Source organism: Eleutherodactylus coqui, chromosome 7 (assembly GCF_035609145.1).
Source record: "Eleutherodactylus coqui strain aEleCoq1 chromosome 7, aEleCoq1.hap1, whole genome shotgun sequence".
Lineage (NCBI taxonomy): Eukaryota > Metazoa > Chordata > Amphibia > Anura > Eleutherodactylidae > Eleutherodactylus > Eleutherodactylus coqui.
In genome coordinates this window covers 35,267,810-35,287,601 of record NC_089843.1, presented here as the reverse complement: position 1 = coordinate 35,287,601, position 19,792 = coordinate 35,267,810, and the positions used below count along the sequence as shown (strand labels likewise).

Below are 19,792 nucleotides of genomic sequence, written 5' to 3'. Positions count from 1 at the left end.
AATCTGCTGTCAGTGCAATTCTGTACGTTTTTGGTCTGGTCATCTTTTGCTGGGATATAAAGGTTTTGTGGGCTGTATACATGTGAGCATGCCACATACAGTTGCCTAGCAGACAAACATGTTTTTGATAACTGTACACCTGCTGCCTTAAGTGTTTGCCCTGGAGCCTCAAATTGGTTGCCTTGGGCAACACAGATTTTCTTTACAATCTCAACCCATGTTATTTTCAAGTTGTAAGGCAAAATCTGTCTGTTTGTGTCGTACAGTCCAGCTTTATTTGTTATACTGCGGAGGTAAAATGAAAGCTGCGCTGTGATTGGTTGCTATGGGCAACACAGATTTTCTTTAAAATCTCAATGCTTGTTATTGTGTCTTGCATTCAAGTTTTGATTCCAGGCAATGGTGGGTATCCCTGTTAGCTTAATTTAATAGATGCATACGTGCGGCAACTACGTCTGCTCTCACATGTCTGCCCGTTTGGGAAAGCCTAGCTTGTGATGTTCACTGCCTTCCCCTCTACCGCACTTAATAATCGCATGCATGCAGCAATAACGCCTGCCCTCACATATCTGCCCATTTGTGTAGACACAGCTTATGATGTGCACCCCCTTCCCCTCTACCTTGCTGCATGGCACCGGCAGTGGAGCAGAGGTGTGCCTGCACATCACCAAAAAAGTCTATACATTTTCGGGATAAAACGTAGCCTATGTCCTTCCTCAGGATGCAAGCTATCTCCCTGACAAATGTCACCAAAATAGCTGCAGCAGTTTAGCCGTGAAAAGGTAACAGACAGACGGACAGAGTTACTTTTGCATTTCTAATAGTAGTATAGATGTGTGTTTTATATGTTTAATTGTTTACAAAAACTATCTTAAAATGGCAAGTCGCGACTAAAGGCCCATTTACACGGAACGATGATCGCTCAAAAGCGATCGTTTGAACGATAATCATTGCGTCTAAACACGCGGCCATCGTGCACTTTTTGTGCACTGCTAGTTGATCGCTAAATTCAGGCCAACCTAAAAATCGTTGTGCGGTCTTATCAGTAGTCCTCCGCAGGTAGTGCTGATAGCATTGTTTCCCGCTGGAGAACAAAGGAGCTGAATGCAGATAAGAGCCCTCAGGCTATTACCTGCTCTCAGCTAAAGGCTTCATTTGCACGCTAATAAGCTATTAAGTAGCTGAGTAGCTACTTAATAGTTTATGCAAAATGATCGCTCAAAGCTGTCACTCAAGCTGTCGTTTGAGCGATCTTTGAGCGATCTTCGCTCTGTGTATGGGACTTTACTTTCTGCTCAGGGCCCCACTTTCTATAAAAATGTCTCTAAGGGTCGGAGAATGGAGACATGCCAGTCAGGCCATTTCTCTAACTTCTTCCCACAGCCCATAGGGACTGGGGTGACCAGCGCCCCCCGCCAGCTGCATGATCTGCTCCTTTACCATGTATGCCATTGGCCATGTATGTAGCCGTGTCCTATATGTGTGACGCCTGAACGTCTCCGGAGACGCTCGCTCTTACAGGCCCCACGCGTACCGTGCCTGTAATTCAGCATTCAAGATAACCACATCAAAGTATGCAAATGGGAAAATAGGAAATCTGCTTTCCTGAAAATATAGCGTTGGGCAGATGAATCTTCCAGAAGATTATTCTCCATCTTGAAGGTATAAAACAAAAAATGTGATTACTTCCCTCTAATCCTCCCTCCAATATTGTGCCGCTGAATACCTTTGAATTCCAATGAACAAGTTATGAAAGTACTTATTTAACCAGCAATTTCAGGGGGAGGATTGGATTTTGTTGCAAGCTGGTTTGGGTGATAACTCGTTCGGTGTCCGGGAAGCCGCGCATAAGCTGCAAATGTCACCTCTTACAAAGCTGCATTTAGGCTTTTTGAGCTCCATCCTTGCCCATCCCCCCGGCCCTATTGGGGCCCGTATAGGAATGTCTTCTACACGCCGGTCTATTATCAGCTTATAAAGAGAGTCCCAGTTGCCGGTGCCCTACAATCAAGGTTTTATGTGCGCGTCCCAAAAGATATATATTCATGTGTCTAAAGCAACCAAGGAAATGCAGAAAGGATGTTGATTGCTTTCATATCAGCTTCACCCAGAGAAAAGAAGTGACGGAAAATGGAATTAGGCTGGACCGACACATTCTGGAAGCTTGAAATAAGGGAGTATAATTAGAAGCAGGAAATGCGTGGTGAGCGATGGCGGCTGAGACTGCGGCGGCTTCTTAAAACGAAGCCATTGGTGATTATTACTCAGGCGTGCTCATGTGTGAATAATCATTTATGGATGGGAGGGACAGCTGTCCGTGTCTTATGATAGCGTCATAGAAGCATTTCACCGCATAGGTGTAAAATAAAGCAGCTACTATGTATTAAAGGTACAGTACGACTAAGAATGTAGGAAGCAAATCGGGGGAAGACTATGTCCGCAATGTTTGTCAGTCAACCAATCAGTCTCACAGAAATCCTGAAGAGAACACAAGGGTTAATTTCTCTCTTAAGTGTTTTAAGGGAAGCTTAAGGGGCGGGGCTTAGTGTTCCTGGTGTCCTGCTGCAGGTAATGCAGGGGAGAGGCTCCTGCTGCAGTCAGTTGCCTCACAGATACAGGCTGGTGTGAAAAGGGAGAGGAGACCTGGAGGGGTTGAACTCTCAAGGGGCTTCTGTGGAAAATTAGGGAAGACGTCTGAAGGGAAAATATGCAACTTAAAATGTGCATTTTAAATCTGTAGCCTCGAGAGAAAAAGTGTGATAATACAGCGGTGTTTGTACTATAATTAGTGCTGAGAGAACCCAAACAGTGGCAACGTTTGCTAATAGTTTGGTTTGGCACGAACCCGAACCTTGGGTGGTTCGTCTCACCTGGACTCATTGTAGTGGTGTTTCTTCTTCCTCCTGCCCTTTCTTCTTTTTCTGTTATACATTAGTTTTAGGGGTATTGGTGAAGTTCTAATTAAATCAGACCAAGCTGATTTTTTTGCAAAAATTCTGCGAGCCAACTGAACTTTTAAAAAGATAGATAGATAGATAGATTGGAGATAGATAGGTAGGAGATAGATAGATAAGAGATATGAGATAGATAGATAGATAGATAGATAGATAGATAGATAGATAGATAGATAGATAGATAGATAGATAGATAGATAGATAGATAGATAGATATGAGAGATAGATAGATAGATATGAGAGATATGATATAGTTAGATAGATAGATCGATAGATAGATATGATATAGTTAGATAGATAGATCGATAGATAGATAAGAGATATGAGATAGATATTAGATATGAGATAGATAGATAGATAGATATGAGATAGATAGATAGATATGAGATAGATAGATAGATAGATAGATAGATAGATAGATAGATAGATAGATATGAGATAGATATGAGATAGATAGATAGATATGAGATAGATATGAGATAGATAGATAGATATGAGATAGATAGATAGATAGATAGATAGATAGATAGATAGATAGATAGATAGATACATAGATATGAGATAGATAGATAGATATGAGATAGATATGAGATAGATAGATAGATAGATAGATAGATAGATAGATAGATAGATAGATAGATATGAGATAGATAGATACATACATAGATATGAGATAGATAGATAGATAGATAGATATGAGATAGATAGATAGATAGATAGATAGATAGATAGATAGATACATAGATATGAGATAGATAGATAGATATGAGATAGATAGATAGATAGATAGATAGATAGATAGATAGATAGATAGATAGATATGAGATAGATAGATACATACATAGATATGAGATAGATAGATACATACATAGATATGAGATAGATAGATAGATAGATATGAGATAGATAGATAGATAGATAGATATGAGATAGATAGATAGATAGATAGATAGATATGAGATAGATAGATATATGAGATAGATAGATAGATATGAGATAGATAGATAGATAGATAGATAGATAGATAGATAGATAGATAGATAGATAGATAGATAGATAGATATGAGAGATAGATAGGAGATAGATAGATAGATAGATATGAGATAGATAGATAGAGAGAGAGATAGATACGGTAGATATGATATAGACCGATCTAGGTCCCTGATGTGATTTCTCTCTGTATATTGAGCAGTAGACCACATGGATGGAGCGGTGGAGTTTGTGCAGTATTGCATATTTCCTAAACTGGGTTAACGATAGAGAAGTGCCTTATTCAGCAAAACTTCAGTATAGATTTCTCAGTAACTGAACACCTTCCTTTCTGCTGGGAGAGTCAGGGAATTCTTAATTATTGTTCTTATTTAAATTTGCGCAATACCAACTTTATGACTTGGAACGGAAAAGTCTTAGGATGACCAAATATTCACAGTTGGCACAATTCCGATTGTATCAATCATCTGCAATCTTCTGCTTGCTCAGCGGATCTTTTGTAACCTATGGTTCACATTCGGGGGTGCGGACGTTGTAAATTTTTGTCAATATCAGTGAATAGCGGATCTCTGAGGGGGTAATCGCCCTAAAGTGAATGTGTACCTTTTGATCATCATGTCTTGCAGGTTCTCTGACGTTCTCTCGTGTCCACGGCACGCACAGATTTCACGTGCTCAATCCCGCAGTAGAATCCACCCGTGCCCGCAGCCATGGACATTCTCTTACCTGTCCAGATGCGGTGCGTTTCTTTTCCGTCAAGGACAGATCTTTTTTCCTCTGCACGGCGGATGTGTGTGACCGCAGTGGTTTTTAAAAAAATGTCCTGCTTTCCCGCGGATCCACGGCACATCCGCAGTATCAGCTATGGCTGTGCGGCAGATTGGACGGCTTCCATTGACTTCAATGGAAGCCGTCCATCCGGAAATCCTCAGAAAATGGAGCATGCTGCAATTTTTTTTACCACATGGGCAATCCCCAAATGGGGAAAAATGACATCCGTGGATATTTAACTACCTGCAGATGCACAATGATTGTCTATGGGTTGATTGAACTGCGGATCGCACATGCAGGTGACACGCGCGGATTCCGCAATTCAATTATGCCCGTGGACATGAGACCTTAATGCGAGTGATTCTACAGTCCCATCCCAGGCCACTGCGCATTGTACAGAGCTATGCTAATCAGTGGCTGGGCCAGACAGCTGATTGGCTGGGGTTCCAGGTGTGAGAGGATGGTTCAGGCTGCTTTTTCCGCTGCTGGGAGGCAGCTTACTGAAGCAGAAATCTGCCCTACTGAGTCGTCTGCAATATTGACCAAACAAGCTCAGTCCAGCACCGCGGCTAAGCCCTTCACTCTAAGCTGGGCCCGAGAAATGGAGGACAAAGAGGAGGGGCCTTTTTTTAGGATTAGTGCATACTTAAGGGGGATTTTTAAAAAAATTACATTTATGGCTTATCATTAGGGTAAGACACTAAACTCTTAAGAATGTGACAACTTTTCTTGGGACGAGTTGTTTTTTTCAATGGTGTCATTTAATGTACTGAAAAACTTTAAAAAATGTCTAATTGGAGTGAAATATAAAAAAACACAATTGCGTCATTTTTAGGGGGTCTTGTTTTTACAGTGTATACACTGCGGTAAAAATGACATGACAGCTTTATTCTATGAGTCACTACGATGCCAAATTTATATAGTTTTCTTGGATTTTTAAGAAATAAAATATCTTTAAAAAGTTATTTTCTGTTGCCATTTTCTAGCCTGCTTTATCTTTATGTCAATGTAGCTGTGTAGGACTTGTTTTATGGCAATACAACATGTAGTTTCTGTTGGTACCATTTTGTTGTAAATGTGATTTTTTAATTTGTGTTTTTATTACATTTTTTCTTGGAGATTTTTTACTAATGGCAAGCATCATGTGTGATAACTAATGTGTTATTTTAACAGATCAGCTTTTTACAGATGCAGCAATACCACTTTTTTGCCTGTTTTAATTTTTATAAATATTTGAAGAGGGTTTTTTAAAACTTTTAATATTTTTTTTTTTTTGATTATTAAGGGAAAAACTTTTTTTCTACTCCTCATTTAGCCGCTATAGAGGACTTGAGCTCTTGCCATTATGTAATCACTTAGAAAATGTACTGCAATACTTCAGTATTGCAGTATATTGTATCTCTATAGACAGTCTATTAAGACATACCACAGACACATCTTAATATGCAAAAATACATAGCAGCCACTTCACAAGGCCACAGGCTGCCATGAGAGCCAAACAGCAGCCTGCAAGAGGTGCTGTTCAATTGGAGGTCCCAAGGGTCTAATCAGGACTGATGGCCTGTCCTAAAGACTGGCCATTGATGCACAAGATATGACTTCAGTTTGCATATGTTGCAGAGCACCAGCAGCAATAGTCACAATGTGATGGCCGCTACATAGTAGCGGGTTCAGGCTGTCGCCTCTATGTCAGCCTAGCCCATGTGACTGCAGTGTCGGCCAATCAGCCTTTATCAAGAGAGTGACGGTTATTCCTCTAGTGGTGGAGTTCTGGTGTAGTCCCTGGTGTCGTCCTGTGTCCAGATAAGTCCCTGGTGTAGATACTGTTATTGTGGTATTGCATCTGCTTCCTTTACTGTGATGTAAATTGCTAAAGTTTTCCCCTCACCCATCTGAGGGCAGTTTAGGAAGCCCAAAAGTTTCAGATGTGGGGTTGCCCTCATCAGGACGATCTCCCCACTTTAGATAGGGTTTCCTGTAATAGTACATTAATGTGAAAATCCCCTTTTTCCCCTTGTTTATTTTCGTTGGATCCTTTTGGTTCGGCAAGCTTTTACGAGAGTGTCTATCTGTCCTTCTGGACAACTATTACGTCTTGAGGAGGTGTTAAGGCATCCGACTCAGACATAACAGTACAGAAATCTACCCTATGGGTGAAAGGGAGGACAAGCTGCCACAGAGGTGACATCTTCATCTATATGTCATCCTATATACAGTCTGTAGGCTCTGTATGTCGTACACCCCATGCACACACTAGTCTCGGCCTCCTCTGTTTATGTATTCTCCACGTATTGTTGTTCGGGCGGTTTACCTAAAATTCCCCCTTTTACCTTTTTATAAATCCGCTGCACAGATAGGACTTAAAAGGCCGACATTTCTTTCTTCTCACCTGTGATTACAATCCGGCCAAATCCGCTCATTGTACGTGAACCACCACTCTCACGCTTCCTTCTGCCCATCCTTTGTGGGTAGAATTAAAAATAATTCCTTTAAGGCTTAAGGTTAAACTAGCAGCAGATCCAATGTGCCGGCGCCGCCCGGATTATGCACAGGCGGCCGCCGAGAAATCTTACATTTGATAAGGATTGGTATTAGGACAATGTTTGTTTTGAGCTGACCGCGGCTGTGGGGATTGCATTAAGAAGATCCAGACAGGGACCTGATATTAAAGAGCTAGCCGTATGCTAACCCATACTCAGTTGGGTAGATAGCTTACCTGTAGGCTATACGGATAGCACTACTTTAGGGAGCTCTACCTGCAGAACTGTTTTGTGGCAATATCCATGTGCCAAGGTGTTGTGGCACTGTTATCTGGCACTTCTGGGGGGCACTATAGCACTATTTTATGGAGCATTATGTACAGAACTATTTTTACTGCACCCTATGGCTATATTTTGATGAACAATATCTATGTGACAATATTTTTGTGGACTCTGTGCCCTCTACTTGTTTGGAGTAGCACTAAATGTCCAGCACTATTTCAGGTGGCATCGTAACCATGGCACTGCATGTATGGTACTACAGTTTTCCCGATATTAAGACCTACCCCAATAATAAGCCCTACCCAAGTTTTCAGGGGAGGCTTGAACTATCCCCCCCCCCCCGAAAATAAGCCCTAGCTAACCTATATGCAAAAAAACCATCAATACTCACCTGGTTTGCGGCGGTGCTCGTGCTGGTCTCCGGGGACGCTGCGGCAAGCTGCAGTGTCCTCCGCGCTGACATATCAGTTTCTTTCTGGTGACGGGGCTTTGAATATTCCACCTCCAGCAAAGCAAGCACTGTGATTGCATTGAGCGCCATCAGCTTGATCATTCACAGCTAGAGATGAGCGAACCTACTCGGCCACGCCCCTTTTTCGCCCGAGCGACGCGATTTTCGAGTACTTCCGTACTCCGGCGAAAAGATTCGGGGGGCGCCGTGGGTGAGTGGGGGGTTGCAGCAGGGAGTGGGGGGGAGAGGGAGAGAGAGAGGGCTCCCCCCTGTTCCCCGCTGCTACCCCCCGCTCTGCCACGCTTCCCCCCGCCCTCCGGCGCCCCCCGAATCTTTTCACCCGAGTACGGAAGTACTCGAAAATCGCGGTGCTCGATCGAGTAATTACTCGAAACGAGTATATTCGCTCATCTCTATTCACAGCCCTTCAGTGAATTACATCACTGAATGGCTGTGATTGGGACCTCAGTGAGTATAAGCCTTTCCCACCCTACCCCCACCCCCCCACTCTTCCTGAAAAGAAGACACTGTGCCTCTTTGGAGGCAAGAAGTAATGTAAGACAGTGTCTTATTTTCAGGGGAAACACGGTATCTTAGGGAAAGCTATGTGTGGAACTATTTTTGGAGCACTCTATGACAGTATTTTACTGGACAGCATATACATGGCGCCATTTCTGGGGATAACGTTTGTATAACACTATATTTGGTAGTGTGCGCCACTGTTTATGGGGGTGAAGTATGCATGCAATTATTTTTAGACACAAATTATAGCTGAAATGTATGTCGGCTTTTAGTTGACATAGATTTCAGTCTGGTACACGGACTGGCCAGTCATGCGCCATATTTATTAAAAGGCATGCCCTTCATAAACTTGGTGCACTTCACTCCAGATTTGTATTCAATTAGACCGATGTATAAAATACTGGTCCAAGTGCATTCCCCCCCCCCCCCCCCCCCCCGATGTGTTTATGACATTATTTTGGGGACACTATGAAGAATTTGTCATCAGGGTATTTTTATACGGCTTTTCCGACATGATTTTTTTCTCTTTTCCAGTTGAAAATGCAAAAAATGTATGAAATATCGCACAGTGTTAAAAAATGTGTCACTGGTGATTTTTTTAAATTCATTCATTAGGTAGCTCTCCCCCCAGTATATATAAGTGAGCGAGTGTTACCTTGGTTAGTTATTCCTTTCTCTCTGAAAGTCTTAGCCTCTTTCTTCAATGGTCATGTGACCTCAATGCTGACCAGCTCAGATCTACTTGGGGTCATGTGTTCAGTTTCTAGTCAGTGTGTGTGATATTATTACATGCATCTGCCAAAGAAACTGCCTAGAGGGGGATTCAGGCACTCCTGTCACACATACGGATATCACACAGCTGCTGTCACACTGGTATAATAGAGGAGATCACAGCTCATCCTCCTGACTGTATACTTATAGGCTGTAGCTTATTTAAGGTGAATATAGAAGGTAATGTAAATTAAATTGTCTCTCTAGCAGGCAAAAATGGTATAGCCTTAGCTAATCTGTGCTGATGCATCATGGGAAACTGAAAGTAAAAACTTCGCTTTCAAGATGGTGGCTGTAAAACATCAGACAGGGGGCTGCACTCCATGGATGTGACTGTAATATGCAGAGGAGACCTCCAGAGTGTGACAGGCGATCAGGGGAGGAGGACAGCGATAGAAATATGTGCTTTCGCCGGAGGGGTCTTCTAAATATGCAGAGTTGCTTTGTGTGCCAACCAACTACTGGAGTGAGATTAGAACAAAATTTGCACTTTGTAAGAAGTCGCACACCAGCCACCTTTTCTAGACACTTTTGAAAAGTGAAGTGAGAGATACAATATCTGTTCTTTTTGGTGCCAATTAATAGTAAATCTGTCTAAATTAATTTGCACTACAGAAATCAGCCCCACATCAGTAATAAATGTGCTCCTCAGTGTATGGCCCCATTTTGGGAAATACTGGGGGATATTTACTTAGACTGGCGGTTTATAAGCTTGTGTTGGTAGGCGATGCACCGGCGCTCCAACCATCAAATGTATTAAGAGGTTTGGGCCTCTTAAAGTGCTTTATGACAATCGCAGGTTATCCCTTACCCACAGGATAGGGGATAACTTACCGATCGGTGGTGGTCTCAACACTGAGACCCCCGCTGATCTCCAGAGCGGGACTCCCATACCCCACTCTGCCTGTCACTGCAGGGGTCGCTTCTCCTTGTGCAGTGACGTCATTGTGAATGGAGTAAGCCTGTGTGGTCAACAGTCCATTCATTTTAACGGGGCTAAAGGAAATAGCGGCCCCTGCTCAGCCATCTCCGCAGTCCCATTGAAAGAGTATACAGCGCTAAAGAAATGCCGGAGCTGAGCACAGAGGGCAATAAGTGTAGGCAGCATGACAGGGTTAACGGGAAGTGAAGGGGTTAACTAATCCAGGGGAATGCTGGGAGCTAAGGGGGGAGAAGGAAGACCAGAGCCATAGAAGAGTCCCACCCACCTGCCCTAGGATTACGGGGGATGGCCAAAAGGGGTTAGGAAGCATTGTCATGGCAGCGGTGAGAGGAGGGGTCCTTGGAGTCAGCAGAAAAGAATGGTGGGGGGAAGGCAAGGGTTGGATAGCTACCTTCCCCTTTGATTGTTTAATTGGTGGGTCGGTCACCCCTTTGCTTTGCCAGGTCAGTGCCCTGCAAAGTTGGTGGGTGTGGCTAGCCAGGGTATGACTATTCGGCCTCTGTGTCGGGAGGCAAGTTGGTGAACCTCCTGAGTCGGTTGGTTTGCGGCGGGAGGCGAAATAGAGTCGCCCGAGTTGGTTATTATGCGACGGGCGGCAGTTACAACTATTTCCCAGGTGGTGAGGCGACAAAGTGGTACAGGGCTCCAAGGATCTCTCCCCAGTTTTTCCAGAGGGTTATAAAATGTTTTATGTCAATGTTGTTTGTTAATAAATATGGCTGCTGTGGCCAAAATCATCCAAAAATAAAATGGTCTCAGTGGTTACTTTAGGTAAGTGGGGTGAGGGAGGTTTGTGAAGGGGGAATGGCTACAGTGGAGACGACTCCGTTATACCCGGGTCAAGTGCTTGTGTGCTCCATTCAGTCTTTCCTCACTGTGGCCGATGCAATATCCCCCGAGGGAGGTGGAAGGGGACTCAGGACCCCTGTTCTCGGGATCGGCGGGGGTCTCAGTGGTGAGACCCCCACCAATTAGTAAGTTATCCCCTATCCTATGGGTAGGGGCTAACATTTGATCTTGATACAATGCTTTTTAATAGATTTGTGGCATCTGGTGACATGTCTGTGCTCCAGAATATGCAAATAAGGGAGATGTAATAAATCCTCCACAGTGCCACCTATTGAAAGGCAGCAGTCCTTCAAGCCAAAGTTAGACTCTTTATACAAGCTTTGTTACAATAACCGTGAATTAAAAGCAAAGCCAGACTCCATGTACATACAGCTGTTTCAGGGTTTTTGCCCTTCATCAGTGTACAGTAGGAGTCTGGCTTTGCTAGTGAGAGGCCTGGGATGGGGGGGGGGGCAGAAACGCTATCTTTTCTCCTTAGGGAGAGCAACTATAAACTAAGTGAGGAGACTCAAATGGCCATACACGCTCCTCTGGGTAATATGCAAATAAGGGAGATGTAATAAATCCTCCACAGTACCACCTATTGAAAGGCAGCATTCCTTCAAGCCAAAGTTAGACTCCTTATACAAGCTTTGTTACAATGACCGTGAATTAAAAGCAAAGCCAGATTCCATGTACATACAGCTGTTTCAGGGTTTTTGCCCTTCATCAGTGTACAGTAGGCTTTGCTAGTGAGAGGCCTGGGATGGGGGGGGGGCAGAAACGCTATCTTTTCTCGTTAGGGAGAGCAACTATAAACTAAGTGAGGAGACTCAAATGGCCATACACGCTCCTCTGGGTAATATGCAAATAAGGGAGATGGAATAAATCCTCCACAGCGCCACCTATTGAAAGTCAGACTTTTTATACAAGCCTTGTTACAATGACCCGGAATTAAAAGCAAAGCCAGACTCCATGCACAGACAGCTGTTTCAGGGTTTTTGCCCTTCATCAGTGTACAGTAGGAGTCTGGCTTTGCTAGTGAGAGCCCTGGGACGGGGGTCCCTAAGGAGAAATGATAGCGTTTCTGACCCCCGTCCCAGGCCTCTCACTAGCAAAGCCAGACTCCTACTGTACACAGATGAAGGGCAAAAACCCTGAAACAGCTGTATGTACATGGAGTCTGGCTTTGCTTTTAATTCCAGGTCATTGTAACAAGGCTTGTATAAAAATTCTGACTTTCAATAGGTGGCACTGTGGAGGATTTATTCCATCTCCCTTATTTGCATATTACCCAGAGGAGCGTGTATGGCCATTTGAGTCTCCTCACTTAGTTTATAGTTGCTCTCCCTAAGGAGAAAAGATAGCGTTTCTGTGCTCCAGAATGAAACCTGCTCCTGCTACCAGCTGGTGTAAGTTACTACTATACTCTATATGAGTTTCCGGTGTACATTATAATAATGTTGTTGGCCACCACCCTACCCCATTCCCCAAAGCTAGGCCTGACTCACTTTTTGATAAAGTGGCGGGGCCCGTGTAAAAGCTTAAAAGCATGTGTGCCAAAATTGTGACTTTAGTAAAGCCAGAAAGCTGGAGTGGCTCTCTAAGATATAGCATTAATCAGGGGCCAAGAGAGTTCATTGGGAAAGCAGACACCGAAGACCTTTGCTTTGCTTATTGAACATACTGTGTGAAATTCTAAACCCGCCATACAGGGAATAGCTGGGGCAGTGTAATTCTAGGATACAACAGCATCAAGGCAATCAATGCCGGGAGCAGGTAATGGGTCCGTCCTTCTATCTATGACATGTTGAGTAAGTAGATTCATAAAGCCAGGCCCAGAACTATATGGAGCATAGAGAGGAGGCTTGGCGTGCATTATAAGCTCCCATGCTTGAAAGTCACATTTGTGGGAAGCTGGATATGTGACTCCAATATTAGACAGAAGCTTTTAGCGTATACATTGTCAGAGGAGAATCGCGGTTTTGTGGTTATCAAGACAGACAAAGTAGAAGGAGCAGAGCAAGGTGACCAAAGCCCTGGCACGGACTACTGATGTGATGCAGCAGCTCAGACATCACTTGCAGACGTTGCAAAAATTACAGCTCAAGGCTGACATATTAGATGATCTTAATCCTTTTGGGGTTGCTAGCATTTGCTGATTGCTTCCTCAACACTGCCTCCCATCATTGTAGGTGGTTGATGGCAGTGCAACTTATGAGAGTCGCTGCATACATGTACCACAGCGACTCTGATGTTAAAACTTCCACCATGCATCCTGGCTTTTTTTTGGGTCCCCAGCATGCTAGACCCTGCTATTGGTGCCCTCTGTTATATACATTTAAAGGGAATAGTACCTCTTAATTTTCAAAGCATGAAATGAGGAACCATATCTGGGGCGCATGTAGGGCACCGTGGCAAAATGATCTAAGTTAAGTCATGACTTTAACCCTGCATACTCCTGTCTAGCCCTCTTTGTGTCCAACACACCTTCATAGTGCCCTCTTCATGTGGCACACAGTAATAGGACCCACTCACAGTAATCATGCTCCTTTAAGCCCCACCCCTTCAGGAACTGCCAACACACTACGTTTCGGAGCTCTTTGATGTCAAGACTCATAAGTCTTCCAAGGGCAAGGGGACTGCACCAGAAATCTGGGACTGTCCTAGTTGGATATGCGATAGTTGAGAGGGTTTGGAGGATATATATCTATGTGGATAGATAGATAGATAGATAGATAGATAGATAGATAGATAGATAGATAGATAGATAGATAGATAGATAGATAGATAGATATGCAGTGACCGAGGCGCAGGGCCCACAGCTAAGGAGATGGTGGGGTAACTGTTAGGGATGTCACGGTGACACTACCATCTCCTCCCCTGAGGGACACGTGCAACCCCTTGCCCAGGCCCTGACGGGCCTCTCCAGGCAATGCTAGTGATGCAGTTACCTGTACAAATCTCAGCGTGGAAACCTCAATATATGTCACGGGTGACGCCACCATTCCATCCACTGTGGTGAACTTCGACGATGGTGCAATAAATAGTCCACAAACACAGGGCTGTACTTTGAATAGACTAAACCAGGAATGGTTGGTAAAGCCTTTCTTTACTAGAACATCCAGCAGGGATAATACATACCAACTCTTGACATGGAGGATTGGCTTTATGACAACTTCTATTTGTGAGGAGGCAGGGAGGCTACTCGGGGCATCTTGGTGCAGACAGTCCTCGTTATCTGTAGGATCGCTCTCCCGGACGACTTTTCTCACTCTCTCTACTGGCCAACACTCACGGTTTAGTTGTCTGTTAAGAGAGTATTTTAATCCTTGATAGCTTCTGAACTCTATGCCAACTGGGACTAAGACGGGGTGTTCTCCATTCAAAGTAGATGTGATATCGCTCCACTTCTTCCATATTGGATAGGCCTAGGTGGGGCTTTCTCTCGCACTCCTCTCAGACAGATTGTAACCCACAGGGGGACTTGCAGACTCACTCAATTACTGTGTAGACTCTCTGGCTGTATAAACTGTCTAGATTGACTTACTTGCACACCTTGCAAACGCATATATCTTTCATGCTCACGTGACAACATTGGATGCACACAAACTGTTACATTTTCCAGACATACCTAGACATTAACCTCTCATATGCTGCAGCTGTGCAATACACATAAATCACTGACAAGACAACTGCACAGTTCATCCATATTAAAGACATGACATACATTTAGGGCACACTTATGGAGGGGCCAGATACAGTATGTAGATACATAGATATATTATATATATATATATATATATATATACATACAGAGACAGATACATAGATAGATTTGAGATAGATAGAAGATAGGTCATGAGAAAGATATGAGATAGATAGATAGATGTGTGATAGATAGATAGATAGATAGATATTAGATAGATATGAGATAGATAGATATGAGATAGATAGATAGATGAATAGATATGAGATAGATAGATAGATAGATAGATAGATAGATAGATAGATAGATAGATAGATAGATAGATAGATAGGAGATAGATAAATAGATAGATATTAGATAGATAGATAGATATTAGATAGATAGATACCATAGATAGATAGATAGATAGATAGATAGATAGACAGATATGTGATAGATAGAGAGATAGATAGATAGATAGATAGATATGTGATAGATATGAGATAGATAGATAGATGCTTGAAAATGACATTATTGAGTCGGTTGGCTCACACATGTACGGTACGACTCCCCTGACTGTCTATGGGACTTGCACAGATAACTAAACACTCCATTCATCTATCTCCGTCGGTCCCAATAAACAGTGAATGGAGTCGTACTGCACATGTACTATTCACAGGGAACTCAGCACTCCCATTCTTGTGATGTCCTCTTCTAAGTATATATCCCCCTCAATATAGAGCGCAGAGTTGTATTGTTAGCGGGAACACAAAGGACAAACTCCTGTATTCTGTATGTCTTTATAGTCACAGACCAACATAGCCCATCCATCCGGTGACCACACGAGCCGGCCGCGGACACCCCACCCCTGCGTCTGAGGCCGGACGGCCCCCAGATTTAATTAATCACCATACATGTAAATGCCTTGTGTTACTGAATCCATCTGCGTCCCGTGCTGAGCATTTTATACTGGCGGCTCATTGTACTTCTGACCCGCTGTGTGCCATTGTATATACTCCTGCAGCGCCGAATAAGAAAAATATCTATATATTTCTGCAGCATTTTCTCCTTTTGAGTGCTCTAACAGTATGTTTAGCTCTATACAGCACCTGCATGTGCGGTGTGTTCCAAACAGTACTTTGTCTAGCAACATAAAAAGACCGCGCTCTTCTATTTTCCGCTTTCTGCAAAAAAAAATGTTATTTTTATCATTGTTGACTGAAATTACACTTAGAAGATAATGGCATGTTATGTCAATCCGTCCTGTTTAAATCGCATCCTAGCTGACCGAATGCAAAAAAAAACATACAAAAAACCTCAAAAATTTTCAAAAACAACAAAGGCGTAATTTATTTTTTTTTTCTTCTCTCATTTTATTTCAGCTTCAAGCAGCGGCCAACGAAGCAACAGAAGAAAAACAGCCTCCGAAATCTCGGCGAGCAACAGACAAAAGACAAAAGGTTTCTATATGGATCTGTTTAACTAATTGTGTCTTTTAACTGTAAAGTGCTTCCTTAGAAAAAAAGAAATTGCAATTGTTTCTCCAACTGAATCGGAAAATCAATGTCTTGTGTCTGGGAGGTAGCGCTCCGTCTTACAGGAGGGTGCAAATAATTAGTATTTACCGCTTCAGAATTTCCACATAAGGGCTCGGTGAATAGAAAATATACAGTAATGGCTTCTTCTCTCTGCAAACCTATTATCTCGGCAGTGCATTAGAGTGTAATCAGCGCAACATGTGTCATGACTAGCAGCTCGCCAATCTGTATGTTTATCATTACTCCGCACCGCATTCCATCTGGCTGCTGTCACCAGACTGCGGGCCGCCCGCACTCTATCCCCTTCCGTCTCCGGTGACATTTAGAATAGCGCCATAGCGCCTTCCCTGGCTGGGTAAACAGGCTAGTTACGAATTCAGCAAGGCATCCTGGAACACGGAGATAAGCGGCCACCTTTTGAGATAAAGATATACGTTTCATGCGACGCGCATTTAATTAAAAAAAATTGTATATTCAAAAAAAAATTTATTTTTTTTTCCGGATGTGTTAATCAACAGAGACGTGCATGAAGTCAGAATAATTTTAAGGGTGCAAATAAAGTTTTGCTGCGAGGACACCTATTTGTCAACGAATACATTAAAATGATATTTTTGGGGGGTGGCGGAAGAATTTTCTATTTAGCTCCGGCAATGTGCATAAATTTGCAGCACAAAAAAGGTTAACACTGATTCATAAGTAGATTGAGGATGCAGAATGCCAGCTCAGTCATCGTGCGAAGTGAGTGGGTTGCCAAAAGTGGATTTGGGGACTATATTTTAAGGGTGGCCTGAGGGGTTGTATTGCGCTGGAATGTAAAAGGCCGCACGCATGGAAGCAGGCATATGGTAATGTCTCGCTTCCTTATAGGTTAGGGGAATTAGATTTAAATATGTTTGTTCCCCTCTAAATGAGGGACAGTTTGGCAGAACCATTTTAATGTAGTTGTGTGCCAGTGGGGTACGTCGTGCCATGGATCTCGGAAGGACTTAGGGTTTCTATTATATATGGAGGACTAAATGCTGATGTGAACAATGAAAGCCACAAAGTAGATGTGAACAGAACTTACAAAAACACCGGCGACGTCCTCATACCGCAGAAAGGTGCACTAATCTACAAGACAGATGAGTCACTTTAATACATTACATTACAATGTCATGCCCAACACTCGTCCCCGCACATAATAGCTCTCGTGCTGCGGCATGGGATCTAGTATCGCTGGCTCACAGCGGGGCAGCTGCAGGAGATTTCTCTCCCCTCGCTCTCCCGTCCTTCTCCATTGACTTAACATAGCGGCCGTTCAGTACTAAACGGCCACTATTTACACTGAGCGATGACCGATCAGCTCATTGTCCATTGTTTATGCAGTATTAACAATGGACGATGAGCTGATCGCTCTGTGTAAATAGCAACCGTTCAGTACTGAACAACCACTATGTTATGGCAAGGGAGAGGGGCGGGGGACTGAGAGAAGAGAAATCTCCTGCAGCCTCCCCCACCCCTGCTGTCTGATCTGTGAGCGAGCCAGCAATACTAGCTCCCATGCAGGAGCACAGGGGGTGAGGAAACACAGGGACGAGTGTCGGGCATCGTTTGCCTGACATTCGTCTGGTTTAAATGGACCCTTACTGTGTACTAATTCTGCGTTACATCCTGTATTATACTCCAGAGCTGCACTCACTATTCTGCTGGTGGAGTCACTGTGTACATACATTACTTATCCTGTACTGATCCTGAGTTATATCCGGTATTATACTCCAGAGCTGCACTCACTATTCTGCTGGTAGATTCACTGTGTACATACATTACTTATCCTGTACTAATCCTGAGTTACATCTTGTAATATACTCGAGAGCTGCACTCACTATTCTGCTGGTGGAGTCACTATGTACATACATTACTTATCCTGTACTGATCCTGAGTTACATCCTGTATTATACTCCAGAGCTGCACTCACTATTCTGCTGGTGGAGTCACTGTGTCCATACATTACTTATCCTGTACTGATCCTGAGTTACATCCTGTATTATACTCCAGAGCTGCACTCACTATTCTGCTGGTGGAGTCACTGTGTCCATACATTACTTATCCTTTACTGATCCTGAGTTACATCCTGTATTATCCTCCAGAGCTGCACTCACTATTCTGCTGGTGGAGTCACTGTGTACATACATCACTTATCCTGTACTAATCCTGAGTTACATCTTGTAATATACTCCAGAGCTGCACTCACTATTCTGCTGGTGGAGTCACTGTATACATACATTACTTATCCTGTACTGATCCTGAGTTACATCCTGTATTATACTCCAGAGCTGCACTCACTATTCTGCTGGTGGAGTCACTGTGTCCATACATTACTTATCCTGTACTGATCCTGAGTTACATCCTGTATTATACTCCAGAGCTGCACTCACTATTCTGCTGGTGGAGTCACTGTGTCCATACATTACTTATCCTTTACTGATCCTGAGTTACATCCTGTATTATACTCCAGAGCTGCACTCACTATTCTGCTGGTGGAGTCACTGTGTCCATACATTACTTATCCTTTACTGATCCTGAGTTACATCCTGTATTATCCTCCAGAGCTGCACTCACTATTCTGCTGGTGGAGTCACTGTGTACATACATTACTTATCCTGTACTGATCCTGAGTTATATCCTGTATTATACTCCAGAGCTGTACTCACTATTCTGCTGATGGAGTCACTGTGTACATACATCACTTATCCTGTACTGATCCTGAGTTATATCCTGTAGATCTTTTATTATAAAAGTAAAAAACACAACAAAGAAACTGTAACAATAAGAATATCCATATAAAGCAATATAAGGCCCTTCCCCCACAGTCCGTGATCCATAAACAAAGTAAATGTCCATATCCGGGTTTCCCCCCGCCGTACACACCCACACACATACACACTCAGCATATAACACTATATACAAATATAAACACAATATACAACCATATACCTAAAGTATAAAACTATGTAAACTACACCTCCAGGTCCAGCCGTACCGCACTGTACCCACACAGAACAAATGTAAGCAATAACATAAACAAAAACCTAAATAACTGAAATAGCAAGATAAATAACCAAATATAAACAGAAAGACCGAGCCAAACTGGCATAAAAGAACTAACTAAAAAATATATGCAAAATTTTTTTTTTTTTTTTTTTTTTTTTTTTGGGTCCCCAGTGCAGCTTGGGGGCCAAGCCTGCTCCATCAGTCCGTGCCCAGAGTTCAGTTCAGGACGTGCCCAGCCACACCAGGGTTTTTTTTTTTGTTTGTTTGTTTTTTAACAAATAATACCACGCTGTGCCCACCGCAGCCTGGGGGCCATGCCCGCTCCACCAGTCCGTGCCCAGAGTCCAATGTTCGGGACGTGCCAGGCTACGGCTGAAGGCGTGAATCCCACTCCCCCCAACTCCCCACCCAACCTACCTACCACCCAAAATGTGAATATATACAATATACAAAACCATAATACACTCCAATAAACCAACATACATAATATATACTATATACATAACCCGAAAGCCTAAGGTCGGCTCTCCTGCAGCCCTACTTT

The 19,792-nt window shown here is 43.2% G+C and overlaps 1 protein-coding gene across 1 annotated transcript in view; it reads left to right on the top strand.

Annotated features, from left to right (window-relative positions):
* GFRA4 (GDNF family receptor alpha 4) overlaps nucleotides 1–19,792 on the top strand; it is a 434,465-nt gene that overhangs the window by 275,716 nt on the left and 138,957 nt on the right. Inside the window, exon 2 of the mRNA XM_066572922.1 lies at nucleotides 16,063–16,140. Within this exon, the coding sequence (XP_066429019.1) occupies nucleotides 16,063–16,140 (78 nt within the window). The remainder of the gene's footprint in view (nucleotides 1–16,062; nucleotides 16,141–19,792) is intronic.